The sequence below is a fragment of the Macaca nemestrina genome, chromosome 17 (assembly GCF_043159975.1).
Source record: "Macaca nemestrina isolate mMacNem1 chromosome 17, mMacNem.hap1, whole genome shotgun sequence".
Lineage (NCBI taxonomy): Eukaryota > Metazoa > Chordata > Mammalia > Primates > Cercopithecidae > Macaca > Macaca nemestrina.
Window position 1 is genome coordinate 85,551,301 of NC_092141.1, and position 24,796 is coordinate 85,576,096.

General features: G+C 56.1%; 2 protein-coding genes across 2 annotated transcripts in view; both read right to left on the reverse strand.

Moving 5' to 3' along the window:
- The window catches only part of LOC105469203 (rhomboid 5 homolog 2), a 52,102-nt gene extending 40,788 nt beyond the window's left edge, over positions 1–11,314 (reverse strand). Inside the window, exon 1 of the mRNA XM_011719956.3 lies at positions 11,208–11,314. The gene's annotated coding sequence lies outside the window, so the exon portion shown is untranslated. The remainder of the gene's footprint in view (positions 1–11,207) is intronic.
- A 1,807-nt stretch (positions 11,315–13,121) lies between these two features.
- Positions 13,122–23,856, reverse strand: LOC105469206 (cytoglobin). The gene is made up of 4 exons (XM_011719969.3): positions 23,539–23,856; positions 17,534–17,765; positions 16,728–16,891; positions 13,122–14,387 (listed from the first exon to the last, which is right to left on the reverse strand). Exons 1-4 carry the CDS (start codon positions 23,679–23,681, stop codon positions 14,354–14,356), a joined length of 573 nt encoding a protein of 190 aa, XP_011718271.1. The 5' UTR covers positions 23,682–23,856; the 3' UTR covers positions 13,122–14,353.
- Positions 23,857–24,796: the final 940 nt, after the last annotated feature.

Genomic DNA, 24,796 nt, shown 5'->3' on the forward strand with positions numbered 1-24,796 from the left:
GGTGCATCTCAGAGGGTGATGGAGGAGAACAGATGAGGCCCATCCGGAACAGCCCCTCCCTACCTCGGGGACTCTGTCCTTGCTCGTCTGAACTCAATCCACTGTTCACATGTTTGCTTACTATGTTCTTCGTCCTTGGGGATGGATGCTTCCTCGGGCAGGCCCTACCTGTCTGCTCTGGCACCCAGATCAGAAGGGCCCAGCTCCCAAAGGGCTCAAGAGGAGGAGGGGGAAGGAACTCTGGGTGGCAGATCCCTGCCTCTTCCCTGGCTCCTTCCTCCCAGTCCACAAGGGTAGTGGGCTAAATGGTGGCCCCCAGAGATATGAGTCCCAGGAACCTGTGCATGTGACCTTTTTGGAAAAAGGTCATTGCAGATGTGACTAAGCTGAGGGTCTCAAGATGAGACCATCCCAGATTGAGGGTGAGCCCTAAATCCAGTGACATGTGTCCTTAGAAGACAAACACAGAGAGAGACTTGAGACAAGAGCAATGCACAGGGAAGGCCACATGACTGCGGAGACAGAGGCTGGAGTGACGCTGGCCCGGGCCAAGAGCTCCTGGGGCCACCAAAGGCTGGCAGAGGTGAGGAAGGATCCTTCCCAGAGGCTTCGGAGGGAGCGTGGCCCTGGCCCCCACCTTGACTTCAGACCTGTGGCCTCCAGCACCCTGAGATAATCAATTTCTGCTGGGTTTTTTTTTTTTGAAATGGAGTCTGCTCGCCGCCCAGGCTGGAGTGCAGTGGCATAATCTTGGCTCACTGCAACCTCTGCCTCTTGGGTTCAAGCAATTCTCCTGCCTCAGCCTCCTAAATAGCTGAGATTATAGGCACCCATCACCATGCACAGCTAATTTTTGTATTTTTATTAGAGACAGGGTTTTGCCATGTTGGCCAGGCTGGTCTCAAACACCTGACCTCAGGTGATCCACCTGCCTCAGCCTCCCAAAGGCTGGGATTATAGTTGTAACAGGCTTTTCTGGCCTGCGCTCCCGGCTCTCCTGGAGGCAGAACCCCCAGGTCCCTGCCCCATCATGGGGCCCCCAGCCGGTCTCTTCCTTCACTTCTTTCAGGACCTGCTAGCCAGGCAGGGGAAGGGGGCTCCTCAGGACCCCAGCCTGATCCCCGGGTGGGAGGTCTCATTGAGCAGTCCCCATGAGCCACCCCACTTGCTTCTTGCTCTTTGCCTCCGCCTGACTTATGTTCAGTTTCTTCCCCTGCTCTTCTAATTCATTCAGCCATATTTCCCAAGTGTGGGCTGTGGGCAGGAGGGCCAGACAGTGAGGATAGAGGGACGGGGAAAAGGGATCCTCACTGTATTTAAAATTTTGGCATTTTTTTCATCATGGATTTTGGTGGGGGGAGTGTATTTTTGTTGTTGTTTGTTTTGTTTTTTGAGAGAGAGTCTTGCTATGTTGCCCAGGCTGGTCTCAAATTCCTAGGCTCAAGTGATTCTCCCACCTCAGCCTCCCAAGTAGCTGGGGCTATGCGTGTGAGCCACTGTACCCGGCTAATTTTGATTTTAAGAGTTACTGTCGCCAGACGTGGTGGCTCACACCTGTAATCCCAGTACTTTGGGAGGCAAAGGCAGGTGGATCACTTGAGGTCAGGAGTTCGAGACCAGCCTGGCCAACACAGTGAAACCCTGTCTCTACTAAAAATACAAAAATTAGCTGGGCGTGGTGGCAGGTGCCTGTAATCCCAGCTACTCGGGCAGCTGAGGCAGGAGAATTGCTTGAGCCTGGGAGGTAGAGGTTGCAATGAGCCGAGATCACACCACTGCACTCCAGCCTGGGTGACAGAGCAAGACTCTGTCTCAAAAAAAAAAAAAAAAAAAAAGAGAGAGAGAGATACTGCATTAGGCCGGGCACAGTGGCTCACACCTGTAATCCCAGCACTTTGGGAGGCTGAAGTGGGTGGATCACCGGAGGTTAGGAGTTCAAGACTAGCCTGACCAACATGGTGAAACCCCATTTCTACTATAAATACAAAAATTAGCCGGGTGTGGTAGCTCGCCCTGTAGTCCCAGCTACTCAGAAGGCTGAGGCAGGAGAATCACTTGAACCTGGGAGGCAGAGGTTGCAGTGAGCTGAGATCATGCCACTGCACTCCAGCCTGGGCTACAGAGTGAGACTCTGTCTCACAAAAAAAAAAAAAAAAAAAAAAAAGAAGGCGAGAAGGGGAACCAGGAGGAGAAATCAGCCTGGAAAGATGGCCCGGGCCAACCCAGGCGGGCTAGTGAGCCAGGCCGGGACTCTGTTTTCTGTTTGGCTGTGACTTCAGTAAGCTAGGGCAGGGTTTTGATGGGACAGGGAGGAGTCCACGCGATCTGATTCATATGATGAAAGCATTTCCTGGGCCCTGCGTGGAGACCACAACGTGGGAGGGCAGAGCGGAGGCCGACAACTGGGAGGAGGCTTTGCAGTCGCCGGGAGAGATGATAGCTTTCTTTCCTGGCTCATTTCACACTAAACTGGGGACCAGCCAGAAAGCCTTGGGAACTTGTCAGACCCACATGCGCTGCCACTGAGTCAACTGCTACTATCATCCCCGTGTGACCTGAACCGAAACCCACTCACTTGCGAAACTGCTGGAGGCTTCTTCACTAAAACCAATATGCGTGCTAAGATCCTGGAGTAACATAAAATGTAGTGTGTGTGCCGCGTAAAATGTGCGCGTGCACAGGAAAACCACTGCCAGTATTTACAGGAAAACACTGACAGGGACTCTCAGGTGGAGGGATCATAGGGGACTTTTATTGTCACAGCCCTGACTTCTGTCCTGCTTCAGACCAGTCTCCAACCGCTTCCTGGATACCTCCCTTTGTGCTTTTCTTTCCCCCTCAAATTTCCTGCAATGTTTTTTTTTTTTTTTTTTTTTTTTTTTTCTGAGACAGAGTCTTGCTCTGTTGCCCAGGCTGGAGTACAGTGGTGTGATCTTGACTCACTGCAACCTTCGCCCCCGGGTTTTTAAGCAATTCTCCTGCCTCAGCCTCCTGAGTAGCTGGAATTACAGGCACCTGCCACCACACCCAGCTAATTTTTGTATTTTTAGTAGAGATGGGGTTTCACTATGTTCGAGACCAGGCTGGTCTCGAACTCCTGACCTTGTGATCTGCCTACTTCACACTCCTGAAGTGCTGGGATTACAGGCCTGAGCCACCGCACCCGGCTGCCTTTGTTTTGTTGTTGTTGTTTGAGACGGAGTCTTGCTCTGTTACCCAGACTGGAGTGCAGTGGTGCGATCTTGGCTTACTTCAACCTCCGCCTCCCGGGTTCAAGCGATTCTCCTGCCTCAGCCTCCCAAGTAGCTGGGACTATAGCCACTTGACACCATGCCCAGCTAATTTTTGTATTTTTAGTAGAGACAGGGTTTCACCATATTGGCCAGGCTGGTCTTGAACCCCCGACCTCAGGTAATCTGCCCATCTCGGCCTCCCAAAGTGCTGGGATTACAGGCGTTAGCGACCGCGCCCAGCCTGTTTTTTTTTTTTTTCACTCTTGCTGTCATCTTATACATATTGCCTTTGTAATCATATAGAATTCCCAGGAATGCTACTTCAAAAACTTTGTATAAGGCCAGGCACTGTGGTGTACATACGCCTGTAGTCTCAGCTACTCAGGAGGCTCAGCTACTCAGGAGGCTGAGCCCTGGAGGTCGAGGCTGCAGTGAGCTGTGATTGCACCACCATACTCCAGCCTGGGTGACAGAGTGAGACCCTGTCTCTAAAACAAAAAGAAAAACAAAAAACTGTGTTAAATAATTTTTTGGCCAGGCGCGGTGGCTCACGCCTGTAATCCCAACACTTCGTGAGGCTAAGTCAGGCAGATCACGAGGTCAGGAGTTCGAGACCAGCCTGGCCAACATGGTAAAACCCCATCTCTACTAAAAATACAAAAATTAGTTGGGCATGGTGGCTGGTTCCTGTAATCACAGCTACTCGGGAGGCTGAAGCAGGAGAATTGCTTGAACCCAGGAGGTGGAGGTTGCAGTGAGCCTAAATTGTGCCACTACACTCCAGCCTAGGCTACAGAGTGAGACTCTGTCTTGGAAAACAATTTTTTTATTTTTTATTTTTTATTTTATTAAGATGGGGTCTCTCTGTATTGCTCAGGCTGGAGAGCAATGTTTAATTTTTTTTTTTTTTTTAAGATGGGGTCTTGCATTTTATTTTATTTTTTATTTATTTATTTTTTTGAGATGGAGTCTCACGCTGTTGCCCAGGCTGGAGTGCAGTGGCGCGATCTCGGCTCACTGCAAGCTCCGCCTCCCGGGTTCCCGCCATTCTCCTGCCTCAGCCTCCTGAGTAGCTGGGACTACAGGCGCCCGCCACCGCGCCCGGCTAATTTTTTGTATTTTTTTTAGTAGAGACGGGGTTTCACTGTGGTCTCGATCTCCTGACCTTGTGATCCGCCCGCCTCGGCCTCCCAAAGTGCTGGGATTACAGGCTTGAGCCACCGCGCCCGGCCACGTTGTAATTAACCCCCAGGTGATGGTGTTAGGAGGCGAAATCTCTGGAAGGGAGTTAGGTCATTAGCGTGTCCTCACGAATGGGATTAGTGCCCTTATAAAAGAGGCCCTCTCAGAGAGACCCTTGCCCTTCCACCAGGTGAGGACAGCAAGAAGGTGCCCTCTGTGGATAAGCAAGTGGGTCCTCACCAGACACCGACTAGAAACCTCCTTGGTCTTGGACCTCCCAGCCTCCAGAACTGTGTGAAATACATTTCTATTGTTTATAAGCAGTCCAGGCACCTGGTTTATGGAACATTGTTAGGGAAGCTCAGATGGATGAAGACATCCCCCTTTTTTTTTTTTTTTAGATGGAGTCTTGCTCTGTCACAGAGGCTGGAGTACAGTGGTGCCATCTCAGCTCACTGCAAGCTCCGCCTCTGCGGTTCAAGTGATTCTCCTGCCTCAGCCTCCTGAGTAGCTGGGATCACAGACGTGCGCCACCACACCCAGTTAATTTTGGTATTTTTAGTAGAGATGAGGTTTCACCATATTGGCCAGGCTGATCTCGAACTCCTGACCTCTCGACCTTCCCATCTTGGCCTCCCAAAGTGCTGGAATTAACAGGTGTGAGCCATCACACCAGGCCAGTATCCCCTCCTTTTCTTTCTTGAGGACTTCCCTCCAGCCCCTGCTCCTGATCCCCTGCATTGTCATCTCTCTCCTCTCTCTCTCTCTCTCTCTCTCTCTCTCTCTCTCTCTCTCTCTCTCTGTCAGGGGTCAGGCCACACAGAGGGGCTGGCATCTCCCTCTCCTGACCCCAAGTCCTCCTGCATCTCAGCCTCCTATCTCTCCCTGACCATCATCCTTTACCCATACTTCCCACCCAGACCTCTCCCCTCCAGTCTCTGAACCAGCCAGGTCACAGTCCCAGGCACCACCCTGCCATCTGTCCTCACCGCTCTGGACCTAAGTAGAGCGCCCACACAGCTGCCCACTGCCCCAAAATGCTCTCCTTGCAGCCTCCTGGTTTTCCTCCTGCTCCCTGGCCCCTACGCTCCATGATGCCCCCTCCCCCATCCTCCCTCCCACTGACCTCCTCCTTCTGATCCCCTATCCCCCTGGCTTCCCTCCCACTGACCTCCTCCTTCTGATCCCCTATCCCCCTGGCTTCCCTCCCACTGACCTCCTCCTTCTGATCCCCTATCCCCCGGCTTCCGCCCCACATCCTTCCTCCACCTGGCATCTCCTCACCCTGCTTCCCTCTCTCCCTGGTCCTCCTTCTCCTTGCCCTCTCCCTAGTCCCCCTTCTCCCTCATTCGCCCCTCACTGGTGCCCCCTCTGCCTGATCCTTCCTATCCCCCCATCTCCTTGATCCTCCCCCTTCCTAATCCTCCCTCTCCTGATCCTCCCTCTCCCTGATCCCTTTATTCCGGCCTCAAAGTTGATGGCTCCAGGACTCTGTCATCGCCCCTCTTCTCTTCCCACACTCTTTTCTCAGTGAGCTCATCCAATCCCAAATTTAAATCCCAGCCCTGACATCTCCGTCCTGATTCAGGATGAAGCCTCCAGTTGCTTCCTGGACCCCTCATGCTTTGTGTGGACAAAGCGGAACCTCTGCCAAAGCCTCCTCTCCCCTGGCTATTTCCCCTCGAAAGTGGCGACTCTGTTTGCCAAGTTAAACAGGCCAGAAGCCGTGGAGTCCTCCTCAACTGTCCTCTCTTTCACCCCTCACATCCCATCCATCAGTAAATCACATTAAACCGGGCGTGGTGGCTCCTGTCTGTATTCCCAGCTACTTGAGAGGCAGAGGTGGGAGGATCGTTTAAGCCCAGGAGATCCAGGTCGGCTTGGGCAGCATAGTGAGACCCCATCACTATTATTTAAAGAGACTGGCTGGGTGAGGTGGCTCATGCCTGTAGTCCCAGCACTTTGGGAGGGCGAAGCGGGAGGATCCTGACCTATGAGGTCAGGAGTTTGAGACCAGCCTGGCCAACATGGTAAAACCCCGTTTCTACTAAAACTACAAAAACTAGCTAGGTGCAGTGGCACACGCCTGTAATTCCAGCTATGTGAGAGGCTGAGGTAGAAGAATCACTTGAACCCAGTGGGCAGAGGTTGCAGTGAGCCGAGATCGCACCAATGCACTGCAGGCTGGACAATAGAGTGAGACTCTGTCTCCCAAAAAAAAAAAAAAATAGAGACTAAATGAGGTCCTGTTTCTCCTCTCAAACCTCTCCATGAGAGAAGAGGGAGGTTGCGTACATGGGCGTGGACACCACAGAGGAGGGCGCTTGTCCAGAAGGGGCTTCAAGGAAGGTTCTGAGAAAGAGGGCGCAGAGCGGCTCAAGGCTCCATGAGGAAGGAAGACCGTGTCAGCGGTGGAGACCCTGGGGGCGAGTGAGCAGAGACCGGGAGCTAGAGAAAGTCAAATCTGTGATGGAGAACAAGCCAGGTAAGACCAGGGAAGTGTGTTGGTGCCAGGTCTTGGGGCCCTCGATGGCTGAGGCGCTCAGACTATCTTCGGGAGGTGACCTGGAGCCAGTGGAGATCCTGGAACAGGAGCAGTAGTGGCCACAGAGCTGGCGGCCTGTGCAGGATGGACTGGGGAAGGCACAGAGGCCACCCTGGGCTTAGGCCTGAAGCAACCAGGGCAGTAGAAGGAATGAACAAAGTCGGGTGGACGGGCCAGTAGGACTGCAGCAGGTTGCTGTGGGGTGGGGGCAGAGGGTCCTATGATGAATAAGTTAAAACTGTCGGCGCCGCGGTTCACACCTGTAATCCCAGCACTTTGGGAGGCTGAGAAGGGTGGATTGCTTGAGCCCAGTAGTTCAAGACCAGCCTGGGCAACACGGCAAAAACCCATCTCTACAAAAAATACAAAAATTAGCCAGGCATGGTGGCGCGTGCCTATAGTCCCAGCTACTTGGGAGACTGAAGTGGGAGGATTGCTTGAGCCCAGGAAGTGGAGGTTACAGTGACCCGAGATTTCGCCACTGCACTCCAGCCTGGGCAACAGAGTGAGACCCCGAGGTGTCTCTGTTCTTCCCCAGGAAATAGTGAGATGGGACCTTGGTACTGGTGCAGTAGTGGGGGCAGTTTCTGGGCGGCCGGGGCTGATCAGACCTCGGGTGGGCCCCAGGCAGGCTTACAGGGTGGCCTCCGATGAGAGCTTTGTCCACCCCAGCCGCTGAGAAAGGCTGGTTCCAACAGTGTTTCTACAGCGTTTTTTCACAGAGGAGATTGAGAGCTGGTCACTCCGTGATGGAAGGAAGGGAAAGTGGAGAAGCCCGCTCAACATGAGTGGGGTCCCAGGGACTTAAGGCTGCAGTAGGGGTGCGCAAGAGACAGTGGGAGTCCTGATATTTATCAGACGGTCAGATGGTTGGGCTGGGAGTTGCCTTCCCCTAGTCCGCTGTTCAGTTCCCAGGCTCCTGGGCAGCTGCACCGGTCTCTCCTTCCAGCAAGGCTGGGTCATGTGGCTTTCCCTGATCCCCAGAGACTGGACTCCCTTATTTTCAAGCATGTCTTTACTGTGCACTCCCCATCCTCAGTTTGTTTGTTTTGTTTTGTTTTGTTTTTTGTTTTTTGAGACAGTCTCACTCTGTCACCCAGGTTGGAGTGCACTGGCGCTATCTTGGCTCACTGCAACCTCTGTCTCCTGGGCTCAAGCGATTCTCCTGCCTCAGCCTCCTGAGTAGCTGGGATTACAGGCGCCCACGACCACGCCTGGCTAACACTTTTGTATTTTTAGTACATACGGTTTCATCATATTGGGCAGGCTGGTATCAAACTCCTGACCTCAGGTGATCCTCCCACCTCGGCTTCCCAAAGTGCTGGAATTACAGGCGTGAGCCGCCGTGCTCAGCCTTCCCACCCTCACTTTGGGAGCCCAAATAGGCCTTTGCTCCTTGCCACCAAAAGCTCCTGCCCCAGTGTCTTCAGCCCTAAGGGCTGAGTCCAAACTCATACCCTGCTAAAATCAATTCTTTTAGCAAAGCCATCCAATGAGCAACTATGAAACCTGCTGCCCAGTGGGTGAGTGGGGGCGACTTTCTGGAGGTCAAGAAGAGTGTGTGCTGGGCATGGTGGCTCATGTCTATAATATCAGCACTTTGGGAGGCTGAGGAGGGAGGATCACTTGAGTCCAGGAGTTTGAGGTTACAGTGAGCTGTGATCGCAACACTGCACTCCAGCCTGGACAACAGAGCCAGACAGTGTCTCAAATTAAATAAATAAGATTTAAAAATGAGTGCTCTTCAGCTGGGGTCCCTTGAACGCACTACAATAAGACACTACAATGAGACAGAACCTGGAATAGGGTGTGGCGAGTGAGGCACTGGCCTGGGGCCCAAAATTTAAGGGGCCTAGTAATCAAGAGAAATAATATTGGAATACAATATTTTAAAAAATCAATGTTAACACAAAAATATCAATGATGGGCTGGGCGCGGTGGCTCAAGCCTGTAATCCCAGCACTTTGGGAGGCCGAGACGGGCGGATCAGGAGGTCAGGAGATCGAGACCATCCTGGCTAACACGGTGAAACCCCGTCTCTACTAAAAAATACAAAAAACTAGCCGGGCGAGGTGGCGGGTGCCTGTAGTCCCAGCTACTCGGGAGGCTGAGGCAGGAGAATGGCGGGAACCCGGGAGGCGGAGCTTGCAGTGAGCTGAGATCCGGCCACAGCACTCCAGCCTGGGCGACAGAGCGAGACTCTGTCTCAAAAAAAAAAAAAAAAATCAATGATGAAAAAAAATTGATTTTACTTTTTTTTTTTTGAGACAGAGTCTCCCTCTGTCGCCCAGGCTGGAGTGCAGTGTCATGATCTCAGCTCACTGCAACCTCCACCTCCTGGGTTCAAGCGATTCTCCTGCCTAAACCTCCTGAGTAGCTGGGACTACAGGCTTGTGCCACCACGCCTGACTAATTTTTGTAGTTTTAGTAGAGATAGGGCTTCACGGTGTTAGCCAGGATGGTCTTGATCTCCTGACCTCATGATTTGCCTGCCTCAGCCTCCCAAAGTGCTGGGATTGCAAGGGTGAGCCACTGCGCCCGGCCCAGAAAAAATCATTTTACTTTATGTTTTGAGATGGGGTCTTGTTCTATTGCCCAGGCTAGAGTACTACAGCACGATCACACCTCACTGTAGCCTTGACCTCCTGCGCTCAGGCAATTCTCCCACCTCGGCCTTCCAAAGTGCTGGGATTACAGGCGTTCTTTAAAAAAAAATTGACCATTTATTAACTTTTTCCACTTGGTTCCAACTATGGAGGTGACATTTTCCTGAGCGTCCTGAGGCTGCACAGAGAATCCTCCACTTCCTTCTCCTGCAGATAAACTGGGAAAGGATTCCTCCAGCTTCCTTGGTCTCAGGCTGCAGCCTGGCTGCAGCTTCCGAAAACGAGGGAGGAAGTGGTCACCCCAGGAAGGTAACGGGGTCCGCAGCTCAGGCGGCGGCTCCCGGGTGAGGAGCCCTCCGCGGCCAGCAGGGGACGCTGTGGGCCTGCGCCGCCAGAAACCGTTTTGCCAGGGAAGAAGCCGCGGTGCACCCCAGTTCCTGACGCCCACGTCGCTCACAGCCCCAGCTCGCCCGGGGAGCTGACCCACTTGCTCCCACTTGGGAGAGATAGCTAACTCTGGGTGTAGAGAACAAAACCAAAGACCAGATGTTGCTCCTTACCCACTAGTCCCCTGCACCCAGGCATAGCCCCTAGAGAATACCACGCCTTCCCCCAGCAAGGCCTCTTGGGTATCTTGTTTGCCCCAGGTCCAAGTAGCATCACCAGCCCGGGTCTGGCTGATTCACTAATTGCCGGTGTCCTCTCTGTTGGGAGTGGAGAGCAGGGAGAACCTTCCAGAAGGGCCACATTCCCGAAGGACTCCAGTTTTGATGAGTTCAGAAGCCCCTTCACCATTCTCAAGCCAAGTGATGTGAAATGAGGAGGGCGGGCTTTCTTCCCAGATGGTCTCCCCTACCCCCGACCTCAGATGCCCCTTTTCCTCCGATAGTCCCTACGACCCATGGCTCTATGGCCCCCATTGACTCTGGTTCCAGCTCTGGCTTTCCTGGGCCCACCAGGGGCCCTGGGCCCAGGACTTGGAAGCTCCCCTGGGTTCCTTCTATTTCTTTTCTTTTCTTTCTTTTCTTTCTTTCTTTTTTTTTTTTTTTTTTTTTTTGAGATGGAGTCTTGCCTTGCCTGCCACCACGCCTGGCTAATTTTTGTATTTTTAGTAGAGATGGGGTGTCACCATGTTGGCCAGGCTGGTCTCGAACTCCTGACCTCGTGATCCGCCTGCCTCAGCCTCCCAACGTGCTGGGATTACAGGCATGAGCCACCATGCCCAGCCTCTTCTCTTTTCTCTTTCTTTCTTTCTTTCTTTCTTTTTTTTTTTTTTTGAGACAGAGTCTCATTCTGTCGCCCAGGCTGGAGTGCAATGGTGCGATCTCAGCTCACTATAGCCTCCTCCTCCTGAGTTCAAGTGATTCTCCTCCCTCAGCCTCCTGAGTAGCTGGGATCACAGGCGCCCGCCATCACACCTGGCTAATTTTTGCATTTTTAGTAGAGACAGGGTTTCAGTAGAGACAGCGTTTCACCATGTTGGCCAGGCTGGTCTCGAACTCCTGACCTCAAGTGATCCACCTCAAGTGATCCGTCTGCCTCGGCCTCTCAAAGTGCTGGAATTACAGGCATGCACCACTCCTGCAGTGAGTGAACATGAAGTTAGAGGTGACTGTGGCTCAGAAAGGCTGCGTGACTTACCCAAGGTCGCATAGCAGTGAGAGATGGAGTCTGGGCCCAGAGCCAGCACGCTGTCTTCTGGCATTGCCTTCCTGGGAAGGCTGGACCTGCACTGTCCTCTCTGCCCTGCACCGTTTTAGTTCACACAGCTCACTCTTGGCCCGTGCCGGGTACTTGTCTTGCTTTCTAAGAGTGGTTATTTATTGATTCTTTGGATTTCTACTTAGTTCCTCCCCTGTGCCAGGCCCAGGAGACAAAGGCGGAGGCTGCACTCAAGGAGTTCATGGTCTGGGAGACAAGATTCTTCCTGCGTGTCAGCTGAGTCTTCCCAGGCAGCCCGCAGGCCTCCCAAGGGGCAGAGGCTGTTTCCTGCTTCTCCTGCAGCCCACCCGGGGCTGGTGACCTCATGGTCCCTTCTCAGGGAGCTGCTGCTGCTGCCGCCTCCATCATTGGGTGGGGGCTGGGCAGGCCTGACCCAGCAGGCTATGAGGTGAGGGATAGAGGGCTGGGGAAGGGGTCTGGGAGCTGAGAGCTCAGGGAAGGTGTTGGGGGTTTAAGGCTGATGAAAGCAGGCTTCCTTTCTCAAACACCCAAGGGCTGATCTACCGCATATAATTTGAGCAGCAGGGCTGGGCCCTCAGCTCTGCCTGTGCACAGCCTCCCGTGTTCAGGTCTAGAAGGTCAAGGTTCAGGCCAGGTGCGGTGGCTCACGCCTGTAATCCCAGCACTTTGGGAGGCTGAGGTGGGCGAATTACCTGAAGTCAGGAGATCAAGACCATACTGGCCAACATGCTGAAACCCCGTCTCTACTAAAAAATACAAAAATTAGCCGGGCATGGTGGTGCATGCCTGTAATTCCAGCTACTTGAGAGGCTGAGGTAAGAGAATCGCTTGAACCCATGAGGCAGAGGTTGCGGTGAGCCGAGATCGCACCATTGCACTCCAGCCTGGGCAACAACAGCGAAACTCCGTCTAAAAGAAAGAAGGTCAAGGTTCAATCCTTGGCTCTATCACTAAAGTTCTGGGACAAACAGGGCCCTTTTGTGTGGATATCTCACCTCTGATTCCTTCCTCCCTATTGTACTCTTGCTGGGAGGAGATTTCCAGAACCAAACCTTAAAAATCTCCTGACTTCTTGTTGTTGTTGTTGAGACGGAGTCTTGCTCTGTCACAGAGGCAGAGGCGCTATCTCGGCTCACTGCAACCTCCTCCTCCTGGGTTCAAGCGATTCTCCTGCCTCAGCCTCTTGAGTAGCGGGACTACAGGTGCGCGCCACCACGCCCGGCTAATTTTTGTATTTTTAGTAGAGATGGGGTTTCACCACGTCAGCCAGGAGGGTCTTGATCTCCTGACCTCAAGTGATCCGCCCGCCTTGGCCTCCCAAAGTGCCTGGATTACAGGCATGAGGCATCGCGCCCGGCCTTGTCTCCTGACCTTTTAACAAGGCTGACCTCCCCCAGCCCCCACAAAACCCCAGTTCCAGTTTCCAGCTCTGTGTTCCTGATGAACCAGGTGAGGAACCCACAGCAATCTTAATCCCCAATTTAGAGAGAAGCCCAGGGGGAGCCAAAGGTGAGACACAGGTGATGGGGCGCCCTTGGTGTGGGACAGGGGATGGGGCGCCCTTGGTGTGGGACAGGGGATGGGGCGCCCTTGGTGTGGGACAGGGGATGGGGCGCCCTTGGTGTGGGACAGGGGATGGGGCGCCCTTGGTGTGGGACAGGGGATGGGGTGCCCTTGGTGTGGGACAGGGGATGGGGTGCCCTTGGTGTGGGACAGGGGATGGGGTGCCCTTGGTGTGGGACAGGGGATGGGGTACCCTTGGTGTGGGAGGTCAGGGGAGGACTTTCAAGAAAAAGGCTGGAGCCCAGAACCAGGGATGGGGGACAGAGGTGAGGGCAGGTGGCAGGAACAGACTGCACGAGTGTGCACAGGTACAGCAAGAACAGGTCTGTTTAATGACACAGCTGGGTCTGGTTACAAACATCAGAAACTAGAAAAGGAGAACAGGCAGTTACACAGATGAAGATGAGGATGGGCCAGGAGGGGACACAGGCATAGTAGCCACAGCAGCAAAACATCCTTGGAGACGATACATGTGACCAAGGGGCACACATGGGGGCCCCCCAGCACGGCTGGCGCACATAAATAGACAGGGCCGACTGCCGGCCAGGAGGAGAAGGGGGTGGGGAAAGCCCTCGGCCCTCGGGGCTGAGGGTGAGACCCAGGCATGTGGTCCCGCCAACCTGCTGCCCAGCAGCCCGGATTCCCCGGGGCTACCCTGGTGGCCAAGGCAGGTGGAGCTGGCGGTCGAGGTTTCTGGACGGAGGCCCCTCCCCTAGTGCAGTCATCCCATCCAGAACTTCGCTCTGCCCTTGCCCATTCTAGGGCAGTCAGTGAGTCAGTTCCTCTGAGGGAGTAGGGGGAGCCCACTCCTTTCTGCCTGGAAGTGGAATTCAGGAATGTGGGGAGCTGGTCTGAGAAGGGCTGGGCTTTGCCGCCAAGCCGGGTTGCCCCAGCCCTGCCCCTCCAGGCCCAGGTCCTCTGCGCTGCTTCGGGATTTCCTCTTTGCCAGAACACTCTGTTCTCTGCACAACCGGAACCGCTCCCTGCCCCACTCACAGGTGGGGGCCGAACCGAGGCTTCTGGGCCCCGTGGATACACATTCTAGATATGTACGTGTGTGTATATATATGTATATATATATATTTATATATAGCTCGTATATAGAATATATCTGTATATATGGTAGATGTGTGCGTGATACTCTAGATGGTGATGTGCAGACCTGCATGCCGGCTGGGCTGATAGAAACGGGGCTGGTTTATTCCCCAAGGGACTCCTAGACCTGTCCCGCTTCCCGCCAGCCGCTCAGCTAGGTCCCTCTAACAGTGAGTAGAAAAGCTAAGAAGAGTGGGCCCCGCTCTGCGAGGAGGAAGGGTCCCCCACCCTGCCCGCCGCACTGGGGTCAGCATCCAGGCAGCCAGCGCCGCCTCCCGGCAGCTCCAGGCAGGGGACCGTGGCCACCACAGAGGCCTCCTTCGGGGAAGTTGAGTCAGGGATTCCTCCAGCTTCCTTGGCACCCAGAAATGGAGCATCAAGGGGGGTCTTCAGAACTCGGCCTTCTGCTCAAGGTGCTGCCAGGGAGGGGGGTGGAGGGAGGGATCCTACGGCCCCGAAGAGGGCAGTGTGGCCGGTGGGCTGTGGACGAGATAGGAAGGGAAGGACATACGTTACTAGAGGCAGGGAAGGACCCTCGGGGGAAAGGGGGAGGACCTGGGGCTGGTGAGGCTCACTTCCTGCCAAGAGAGCCGGCACAGTGCAGTTGAAAGCAACCGTGAGACCCAAGTTCTAGTCTCCGTCCTGCTACGAACCTGCTGTGTGATCTCAGGCAAGTCTACTGGCCCATGGGAGCTCCGGATCTTTTTCTCTAAAATGTGAATAATGTCTGTCTTGTGACAAACTGGGTAAAAAAGTGTTTCACAAACTGCATAGCACCATACCAATGTGAGCTTTTTCCATTAATTCTGAAATGTGGTGCATTCTGTTGGGCCTGTCTCGTCCCTCCTCGGGCCACCCATGTGTATTCTCGTATTCTCGGTACACACAGCCCCCACTGCAATCATCGTGCCCCCCCGCCCCCACCCACGCAAAGGCGCACACCCTGGAGCAGAGACGGCTCAATAAACGGTGACGCCTGGCCCACCCCTGCTTCCCTGATAAGAGAAGTTGGGCGAGGGCCTTCTAGGACTCTGCTCTGTAACTCTGTCCTACCCTCGAGCCCATGGGGACCCTGGCAGCCAGAGGCTCTGCAGGCTCAGGCCAGGGACACTAGGGGTGGGCTAGAGGATGTAAAGGGATGTGGGGCAACCCCACCACTTGACGGCTGGGAGCTAACCCCCATGGAGTGTCAGTTTCCACGGTAGCCCATCTCCATTCAGTCCACAAGGAGCAGAAGTGGGCGGAGGAGACTTCGGCAGTTTCAAAATGTTTGGGGTTTGGAGAGATCTTAGTCCCTAGGGCAGGGTGGGGAGGGCAGGATGGGCAGCGTGCTGGGGAACTTGGGCCATGTGTTTCTGATTCACTGGGGCTCGCGCCCAGCCAGCTCTTTCCAGTCCCTCTTGGCCCTTGTAAAAAAGCCCTTTTCTCTGGAAGCAGGAAGTCTTGTGTCCTGGCTGTAAACAAACTCATCTTTGGCAGCAGAGCCTGCCTGGGGAAAGGGGTGGGAGGGCAAGCAAGCCCCCTCCCCTCCTCTTCCCCTGTCTTTTCCCTGGACCCTCTGGGTGACAGCTGGTGGGGGGTGAGGAGGCAACCACAACTCTCCACGCTCTGCCAGTGCCCTCCTCTGGTGGGCCAGCATCTGCTTGTTTCCCATTGACTCCCAGGTCTCAGGCAGGCCAGGGCCCAGCTGTGCACATCTGGAGTTGGCTTGGCTCCAGCCAGCAGTTCCCGAGGACTCCACTCTCTTGGGGTGGTGCTGACGGGAGAAGGGGGAGGGGAGCAGGAGCCAGCCCGGGGCCAGTGTGGTCAGCAGCAGGAAGGGCAGGAGGCCTGGCGTCCCCAGCTGCCCTCAGGGGACCTCCTCCAGGAGCTGTGCCTGTGAACAGGAGGGCCGGCAGTCTTGGGGGCCCGTGCGGAGCCCGGCGGGAGACGCCGCCTTTTCCATGGGAAACTGCTGGGAATGTTTCTCTACCACGCGTGTCCCGGGCTGCTGGCTGACCCCTGCTTCCCATTCCCGCCTCCGCTCCTCTCGCTCCTTCCTACTCCAGCCTTGCCTCCGCCTCTCCATTCAGCTCCCAGAGTCAGCCTCCCCTTGGGGGCCCAGGGAGGCTGAGTGTTCCCAACCGCCACGTCTGGGGGCTAGCCCTCCCCTCACGCTCCGAGTCAGCAGGAGTCACAGAGGGCGGCCACCCTCCTTGAGCCACCTCCTGGGCCCAGAACTGGAAGCCCAGCCTCCAGGTCAGCCTGGAAGTAAACATCCCCTTACTTGTGTGCGTGTGAGTGACACCCATGTAGCTCCCTCGTGGGCTGGGGCATGTGTGTGTGTATGTGTCCTCGTGATCCTCCTGGCTCTAGCCCTGTTGAGGCAGAGGGCATTTAGCAGCACTGGTCGGCATGAGATGAGAAAACAGCCCCTTGTGATTGGCACCCAGGGAGGATTGGCACCCAGGGAGGAAGTGGCTGGGCTGGCCTGGGCTGCCTCTAAGCCTGACGATTGGACCTTCCCGCCGGGAGCCTCTGGCTCCTCTCTGCCTGGGCAGCTGTGGCTTTGGGTGCTCTGAGCACTCCCTAGCTCTAGGGAAGGGGAAGGCTCTTTGGGAGGATTTTTGCTCAGGGCCCATGGCTCTGCGCAGCCTGAAGTCACAGGGGAGCCATCTTGAAGGCCTTTTCCTGTTATGCCTGTTCTTACATGTCAGACCCCAGAGTTGGCCTGCCTCAAGTGTGCCTGCCCAGGTGGTCAGCCCCAGGGCCCCAGGACAGATGGGACAGGATAGGACATGGTGGGGAGGCTGCCCAGCCCACCCTCGCCCGCCTCCTCACGTGGTGGCGTTGGGGACCTGCTGCACCCAGCCCACTTCCTTGTAGGCAGCGGTCACGTGGCTGTAGATGAGGCCACGCAGCTTGGCCCAGGCTCTCTGCGTCTCAGGTGGGAAGTCATTGGCAAATTCCTCGGCGACCACCTCCAGAATGACCCCAGAGAGGATCTGGGGGCAAAGGGAGGAAGGGGGAGTGAACGCCTGGGCACCCTGCGTCCCACAACCCCCGGGCCCCTCTGCCCCATGTATGGCCAAGAGGATCATTCTTTTTTTTTTTTTTTTTTTTTTGAGACAGAGTCTCGCTCTGTCGCCCAGGCTGGAGTGCAGTGGCACCATCTCGGCTCACTACAAGCTCCGCCTCCTGGGTTTACGCCATTCTCCTGCCTCAGCCTCCCGAGTAGCTGGGACTACAGGCGCCCGCCACCTCGCCCGGCTAGGTTTTTTTTTTTTTGTATTTTTTAGTAGAGACGGGGTTTCACCATGTTAGCCAGGATGGTCTCGATCTCCTGACCTCGTGATCCGCCCGTCTCGGCCTCCCAAAGTGCTGGGATTACAGGCTTGAGCCACTGCGCCCGGCCAAGAGGATCATTCTTAACACAACAGTCTGCCAGCTTTGGGAACCCAGTGCTCTCAGGACAAGGGTTGCCCTGGACTGAGCCCCTCCATCCTGCTGCCAGGCACTGCCCCTCCCTCTCGCAGCCACTCGTGGGATCACCTCTGCTGCCCCAGGGAGCCCTCCCAGAGCCTTCGAGCTGCAGATGGCCATGAGGTGTGGGCGGTGGTGGCTCTGCAGCAGATCAGGGCGCATACCTTGAAGTATACTGGCTCCACCTTGTGCTTGAGGGCATGGGCTTTCCCCACAAGGGCCAGCACAGAGGACACCTTGTCGGGGTCGTGCAGGTTCTCCACGACAGTGTTGAGGGCCCCCATGACTCGGCAGGCGTGCTTCCGCAGCTGGGGGCTCCGCTCCATCTCCAGGGGTTCCTCCATGTGCTTGAACTGGCTGAAGTACTGCTTGGCCGAGGGGAAGTTCACAAAGAACCTGACAAGAGGAACAGGGGTGGTCGCTGAAGCTGGAGGCTGCCTCGGGCCCACCCTGAAGCTGCCAGGACAGTGGGGGCTGAATAAGTGGACCCCAGTCTCCCCCACCCCTGCACCATCACTGTTTTCACTACCATCCGTAGACCTCAGCATAGACCCTCCTCGCTCTGGCCAAGCTGGCTCACCCCTACCAAGTCTGGCCGTGTCTATCTGCCAGGCTTGCTCAGGCTGGTGGCTTCCTCTCCCAGGCCTCTGTCTTCCTCGCTTCTTGCTTCCTTCCCAAACTCTACACCCTCTTCAGGGCCTGCTCTAGTCATAGCTGAGAGGGTAAGAGCTCAGGTTCTGGAACCATGAGTTGATCTGAAATTAAATCCTCTCCAGTTGGTCTGAAACTGTTCTGATTCTCCCAAAATACTGCTTTCATGAAGTCATGCTCATGCTCAAAAACATTCAATGGCTCCCTATTGTCTGCCAAAGCGAAACTCCTTAACCGGGCATTCCAGACTTCTGAACTGTCCCCCACCCACTTCTTCAAACTCATGTCCACATTCCCCACTATACTCACATCATCCCTGTCCTGGCTCAGTGGCTTTACTTACCGTTGGGAAAATGTTCCTCAGGTGAGCCACATTCCTTTCTACTACCTTTTTCCTGTGTCAGACATGCCTTACCTGGAGCAGACTGGCCCAGGCGAAATGCTTTGCCCCCGAGGCCATTGGCACCACTCAGGTGACCTTCCCTACCCTCCTTCCAGCCTGTCAGACGGGATCCCAAGGCTCTCACGCACCCTCTGACCCCCTGCCCTAGCTGGGGCACTGCAGTGTGGAAAATGACGGCTTTTTTTTTTTTTTTTTTGAGATGGAGTCTCACTCTGTTGTCCAGGCTGGAGTGCAGTGGTGCAATCTTGGCTCACTGCAACCTCTGCCTCCTGGGTTCAAGTGATTCTCTTGCCTCAGCTTCCTGAGTAGCTGGGACTACAGGCATCTGTCACCACTCCTGGCTAATTTTTTGTATTTTTAGTAGAGACCAGGCTGGAGTGCAGTGGTGCAATCTTGGCTCACTGCAACCTCTGCCTCCTGGGTTCAAGTGATTCTCTTGCCTCAGCTTCCTGAGTAGTTGGAACTAGAGGCATCCATCACCACGCCCGGCTAGCTAATTTTTTGTATTTTTAGTAGAGATGGGGTTTCACCATGTTGGAGGCTGGTCTCAAATTCCTGACCTCAGGTAATCCGCCTGCCTCAGCCTCCCAGAGTGCTGGGATTACAGGTGTGAGCCACCACGCCCGGCCGACAATGACTTTTGTACCTCCTCTCCCTGTCGAGGCTGGACATCATGTGAGACATGGGCATGGACTCAATCAGAACTTACATAACTTAAGTGAATCCCCAGAAAATGTATGGAGTGTCCTGGACCTGTTCTTCCAGGTTGTTCTGCCCCTTCATGTGTCCCCTTTGTGATCAGAGAGAGCTGATAATTTGCGGAAGCAGCCCTTTGGCCAGGAGTCGAGTCTCAGATGTGAGGGCTAGAACAGATGTGGAGAGGGCATCTGGCCGGGTCGTCCCTGCTGGTGGTGGAGCTGCTATTGGCGGGGGAAGTTTGCACAGTGACCAGGGCACAGTCTGCGTGGAGACTCAGGAGGGCCCCTCCCAGAGGCCAACTGTGATCTTGGGCAAACTGCTTCACAAGCTCCCTGTCTGCAGAAGGGCGAGAGGAGGGCTGCACTTACTGCTTCATGGATACACGGGTGAGGACACGTGAGGCGATGGGTTTGAAAATACATTGAATTTTCTGGAGAAGCACTGTAATGAGGGACAAATGTGAAAAACCCAATTTGGACTTAAACGAGCATCTCAAACTTTGGAGGTTTTACAATTGCAATAAAAAATAATGATATGGCCGGGCACGGTGGCTCACGCCTGTAATTCTAGCACTTTACGACGCCAAGGCGGGTGGACTGCTCGAGCTCAGGCGTTTGAGACCAGCCTGGGCAATGTGGCAAACCCTGTCTCTACAAAATACAAAAAATTAGCCACGTATGGTGGTGCACACCTTTGATTCCAGCTACTCAGGAGTCTAAAGTGAGAGGATCACTTGAACCCAGGAGGGCAAGGCTGCAGGGAGCCAAGATCGTGCCATTGCACTCCAGCCTGGGTGACAGAGTGAGACCCTTAATCAAAAGAAATAATGATAATAATAATAATAAAAGGCCAGGTGTGGTGGCTTATGCCTGTAATCCCAGAACTCTGGGAGGCCAAGGCAGGAAAATCACTTGAGGCCAGGAGTTCGAGACCAGCCTGGGCAACATAGTGAGATCCTGTCTCCAGAAAAAAAGAAAGAAATTGGCTGGGTGTGGTGGTGACCGTCTGTACTCCTAGCTACTTGGGAGGCTGCAGCAGGAAGATCCGATCGCATCATGAGCCCAGGATTGGAGGCTGCAGTGAACCTTGATGGCACCACTGCACTCCAGCTTGGGTAACAGAGCAAGACCCTGACACAAAATATTAACAATGATATATATATATTTGCCTGATGTGTTACAATGTTTTTGTACTTTTTCTTTTCTTTTTTCTTTTTTAGACAGAATCTTACTCTGTTGTCCAGGCTGGAGTGCAATGGCGCAATCTTGGCCCACTGCAACCTCTGCCTACCGGGTTCAAGGGATTCTCCTGCCTCAGACTCCCAAGTTAGCTGGGATTACAGGTACCCGCCACCACACCTGGCTAATTTTTGTCTTTTTAGTAGAGACAGGGTTTCACCATGCTGGCCAGGCTGGTGGTGAACTCCTGACCTCCGGTGATCTGCCTACCTCAGCCTCCCAAAGTGCTGGGATTACAGGTGTGAGCCACCGTGCCCAGCCTGTTACTGTATTTAATTGCCACAGCTAAGCAGGTATTACTTCTATTTTACTGATGAGGAAAGAACAGGGAACATTTATTGAGCACTTACTGTATGATCTCACGAATCCTTGCAATTCTCTCCTGAGATAGGCACTGTTTTAATCCCCATCCTATGAATTAGGAATTGATGTCCAAGATTGCCCACTGAAGTAGATGGCAGTGCCAGGAAAGGGCCCAGGCAGGCCCTACTTTGACAGTTTCCCACACTGCCTGGAGAGACAGCTGTGCCAGGGGATCGTGGCCTGGGAACCAGGTGTCTCCTGCCTCAACACCCACCACCGGGTTGTGGCCCTGAGGAATGACAGTCTCAGGGAGCCCCCACCCAGACCCTCCATGGTTCTGTCACCCCTGGGGCCCATGTGCCTGGCTCCTTCCTCCTGGCTCCGTGGTGTTTCCACCTGAGACCCTCCCGATCTCAGCCTGTGCTGCCAGGGAGGAGTCTCCACAGCCAGCCCTGGGGAGTTTCTCAGCTCCCAGAGACATCTGGGCTTCCAAGAGAGCCTGAAATAGGCCTGTCTGAGTGTGAGGAGGAAGGTGTCAGAGTTACAACCAGGAGGGAGGGTGGGTGTTCCCTCTTGGTCTCCTCCTTGGCAGGGAATGGAAGTGTGGGGTCTGCCTCAGGCTCCAAAAGCAACGCCTCCTCCACCCCCACCAACGTGGCAACTTCTCCAGGTTGGGGATGTGGAGGTGCAGCTGCCTCCCTCCTGCCCTGCAGGCTCATAAGGGCTGACGGCACTGGCCTGGCGCAGTGGAGAGGGCAGAGGTGAGAGTGCTGGCCAGAGGGCTGCAGCTGGGGCCTTGACCTTGAGGATGTGTACGTTGTGTGTGGGAAGACAGGGCGCTGTGTCAAGACTGACGGGCCTAGGATCTGAGGAGGGACCTTCAGGAGCCCTTATGCCCCTTTCCTCCCCTTCCCCCACTGCCCAGGCCCTGGACAGAGACAGGAGGAGAGAAAAAGGAAAGCAAAGCCCTGCGGCGCTTGGGCTGGCAGGGAGTGGCTGAGACAAAGCTGGGCCAGGCTGTCCTGGGGCTGGGCTCTGGTCCACACAGAAGTGGAGTCAGAGTAGTGAGGGGTTACTCTGGGCACTGAGCGCATTGGTAATGACCTCCCCCAGCCCAGGCCCAGGCCCCTCTGCGAGACAGGAGTGGGGAACTGGAAGAGGGATGTAGAGAGAGAAAGAAATCCTTGCTGGAAACTCGGACTGCCCAGACATGGCCCTGGTCTCAGTGTTTCATTTCCCCCTTGGCATGTGCCCTTCCCTGGTCCCCTTCCTGGGGAGGGTCAGTGGTGCCCCGAGATGCGGATGGTGAGCCCTTCCTCCACGTATCCGCACAGGTACATGGCAGGGGTTGGGACAGAAAACCTCCAAGGTCCTGAAGACCCTGCCTCACTTCTTCATGGTGACACATGAGTGTGCCAGATGCATGCGAGGCCGGTGGGCTGCAGGTGCTGACACGTGGCTGACGGCGCCCTCCGAGGATGCAGTCTGGCGCGTCTGTGGCTCTGCTACCCACTGTGTGCTTGTATGGGTGCCAGCACGTGTGGGGATCGGTGGTTCCGAGCGTCTGAGGCCCTAGTATCCCAATGTCCCTCTTAGCTTCCTGCCACTCCCAGCTGTGTTGCTGGGCCTGGGGGCTGCTGAGATAGCTGCCCTATCCTCAGGAGCGCTCCTGTAACTCCTTAGAACCCTTAGAAAGGCTTCCTGCTCTTTTTCCACCAAAATCTGCTTCTGAGTTGGAATCAGGGCATATCATGGTGGAACTGGATAGGTCCTAGGCTTGGGAGAGGCCACAGGGAGAAGAAGCTGGAGACGGAGCTGGCCTGGGAGTCAGGCATGCACTAAAGCTGCCCTTCCAGAGCGAGGCTTCACCCCGTCTGCACATGACAAGGCTGCCCTACTCTGTCCTAGATTTGACCACTTTCCTCTGCCTGGAACAGAGGAACAGGGGCTTGAGGGTGAGCATGGTCTGGGGCTCCTCTGCCTGCACCCCCAGGGACCAGCACGTGTGGGAAGAGAGCATGGATTTGTAGCTAGAGTCAGTGACTAGCTTTCGAGGCTTGGACACATCACCTCTATGAGGATGGTGTGTGTGCTCTATGCGCAGGTGTGTGAAGAACGGGGTGCTCTCTGTTTGTGGGTTTCTCAGGGGCATGTGGTGCCTGAATGACCCCTAAGCCCAAACCACTGCATTTCCTCCCTAGGTGGGGGGTTTTTAGGCCCTGTCTCCTCAAGCTTCTCTCTTCTTCCCCTCACCCTCCTAACTCAGCAGGGATTGTATCCTAGGGGACTGTTTGCTTCTCCACTCACCTGTGCCTGCCCTGGGAGCTCCTGCTGGCCCATGCCGTCCAGCAGGAAGAGGGCCGCTGGGAACACTGGACCCCCGTGCTCTCCTCCTTCTCAACCTCTGCTCTTTGCTCTCTGTTCTTCCAAGAGGCTTTGAATCCGGCAAGCGGCGGAGCTGGAGACAGGGGTCTGCTCCTCTTTGTCCCCCTTCTGAGTTGAGCCTCGGTTTTCCCATCTCTAAAATGGGGAGCCCCTGCTACTCCCTTTGAAAGGCCAGAAAAATGTGTGTGTCTGACAGCTTGGCTGGGTGTCTGGGGTCGCTGGCCCAGCAAGGAGTTCTGAGGCCGGGGAGAGGAGGAGGACCGAGGTGCTCTCCTGCATCTGGTTCCTAGTTCCTGGTGAGCACCTCGCCGGAGCCAGGGAAGGCTCACCCCACGGCGCCCCACGCTGCCTGCCCCGCCGACCTCAGACCGGCCCCATTCGCGGCTGGGGAGGTGGCGCTGGAGCTCGGACCCGGGCCCAGCCCGCCTCTGCCCGGAGCCGCTACCGCCCTCCCTGCCCAGGGCCCGGCCGGGCCCCGGGCGACACCTACCTCACCAGGATGGCCACCCCCACGTCCTCGCAGTTGGCATAGAGCCGGGCCCACGTAGCCTGCACCGCCTTCCTCTCCGCCTCGGACAGCTCCTCGCTCCGCTCCCTGCGCTCGATCTCCATCTCGCCTGGCACTTTCTCCATGAGGAGCTCCAAGCCCAGCCCGGCTTTGCTCGGCGGCAGCGGTGGCGGGGCGCGGGGCGCTGGGCGCGGGGCGCGGGGCGCCGGGAGCCGGGGCCGGCTGCGTGCGCGGCGGGCGGGCGAGGGGTAGAGCGCGGAGGGAGGGAGCGTGTGTCTGTGCGCGCCGGGTGTGTGTGTGTGTGCGTGCGTGTGTGCAGGGTATATGTGCGGGGGGCGGGGGACCGCCAGCGGGGGGGCGGGGATGTGGTCTGCTGGAAAATGTTTAAAAAAACAAATCCGCTCCAAACCCCCAGCCCCGTGTGGGTGAGCCAATGCCGGCAAGGTGAAGGCTGCTCGGGGTGGGGGCGATGCGACTGCCGCCCGCCCACCCGCAGGCCACGGCGGAGTTGCACCGCGGGGCGGGGCTCGGGTAGGTGTGGCCGGGGCGCTGGGGGTCCCCGGAGGAATGGGCGGTCACGCGGCGCTGGGCGGCGCGGGCCGCACAGGAGTGCGCCGGGGCGGGCGCGAGCTGGGAGCGCTGGGTCCCGGGTCCCAATGCTTGCGGCGTCGCGTGTGTGCGCGTGCAGACCCTTCCTGCGGCGGGGAACTGACTTAAAGTCCAACACTCTCGAGCTTTCGCGGCAAGGCCGACCGCCAGCCCGCCCGTGTGGGCGAACGCGAGCCCCTCCGGCGGCCGCCGCGGACCGAGCTGGGCTCCCCTCGCCCGGGCCTCTCCCCCAGCCCCCGAGCCAGCAGCTGGGGGCCGCGGCGCCACTCCCACAGCTCTGGACGCCCAGGCTCTGAGGGGTTAGCACGGGTCGTTCCCCCCACCCTCCCACCGCCCCGGCTGTCGGAACTTGAGCGCACCTCCGACCTCGGGCGCCAGAGGCCTGCTCCCCCTTTCCTACCCCCCAGCACCGCCATGCCCTTGGTGCACGCACGCGGCGGCGGCGGCCAGAAGTCCCCCGTGGCTTATGAATGACACGGACAGGCAAGAACCAGGCGCTGCCCTGAATTCTGGCCCAGCTAGTGGCGGAGGAAGTCTGGAGAGGCACCGGATAGGGCAGAAGGACCTGGCGGTCGAAAAGTCTTGAGGAAGCCGCAGGCCGCTGGGGACACCTCAGCCAGCACCAAAGGCC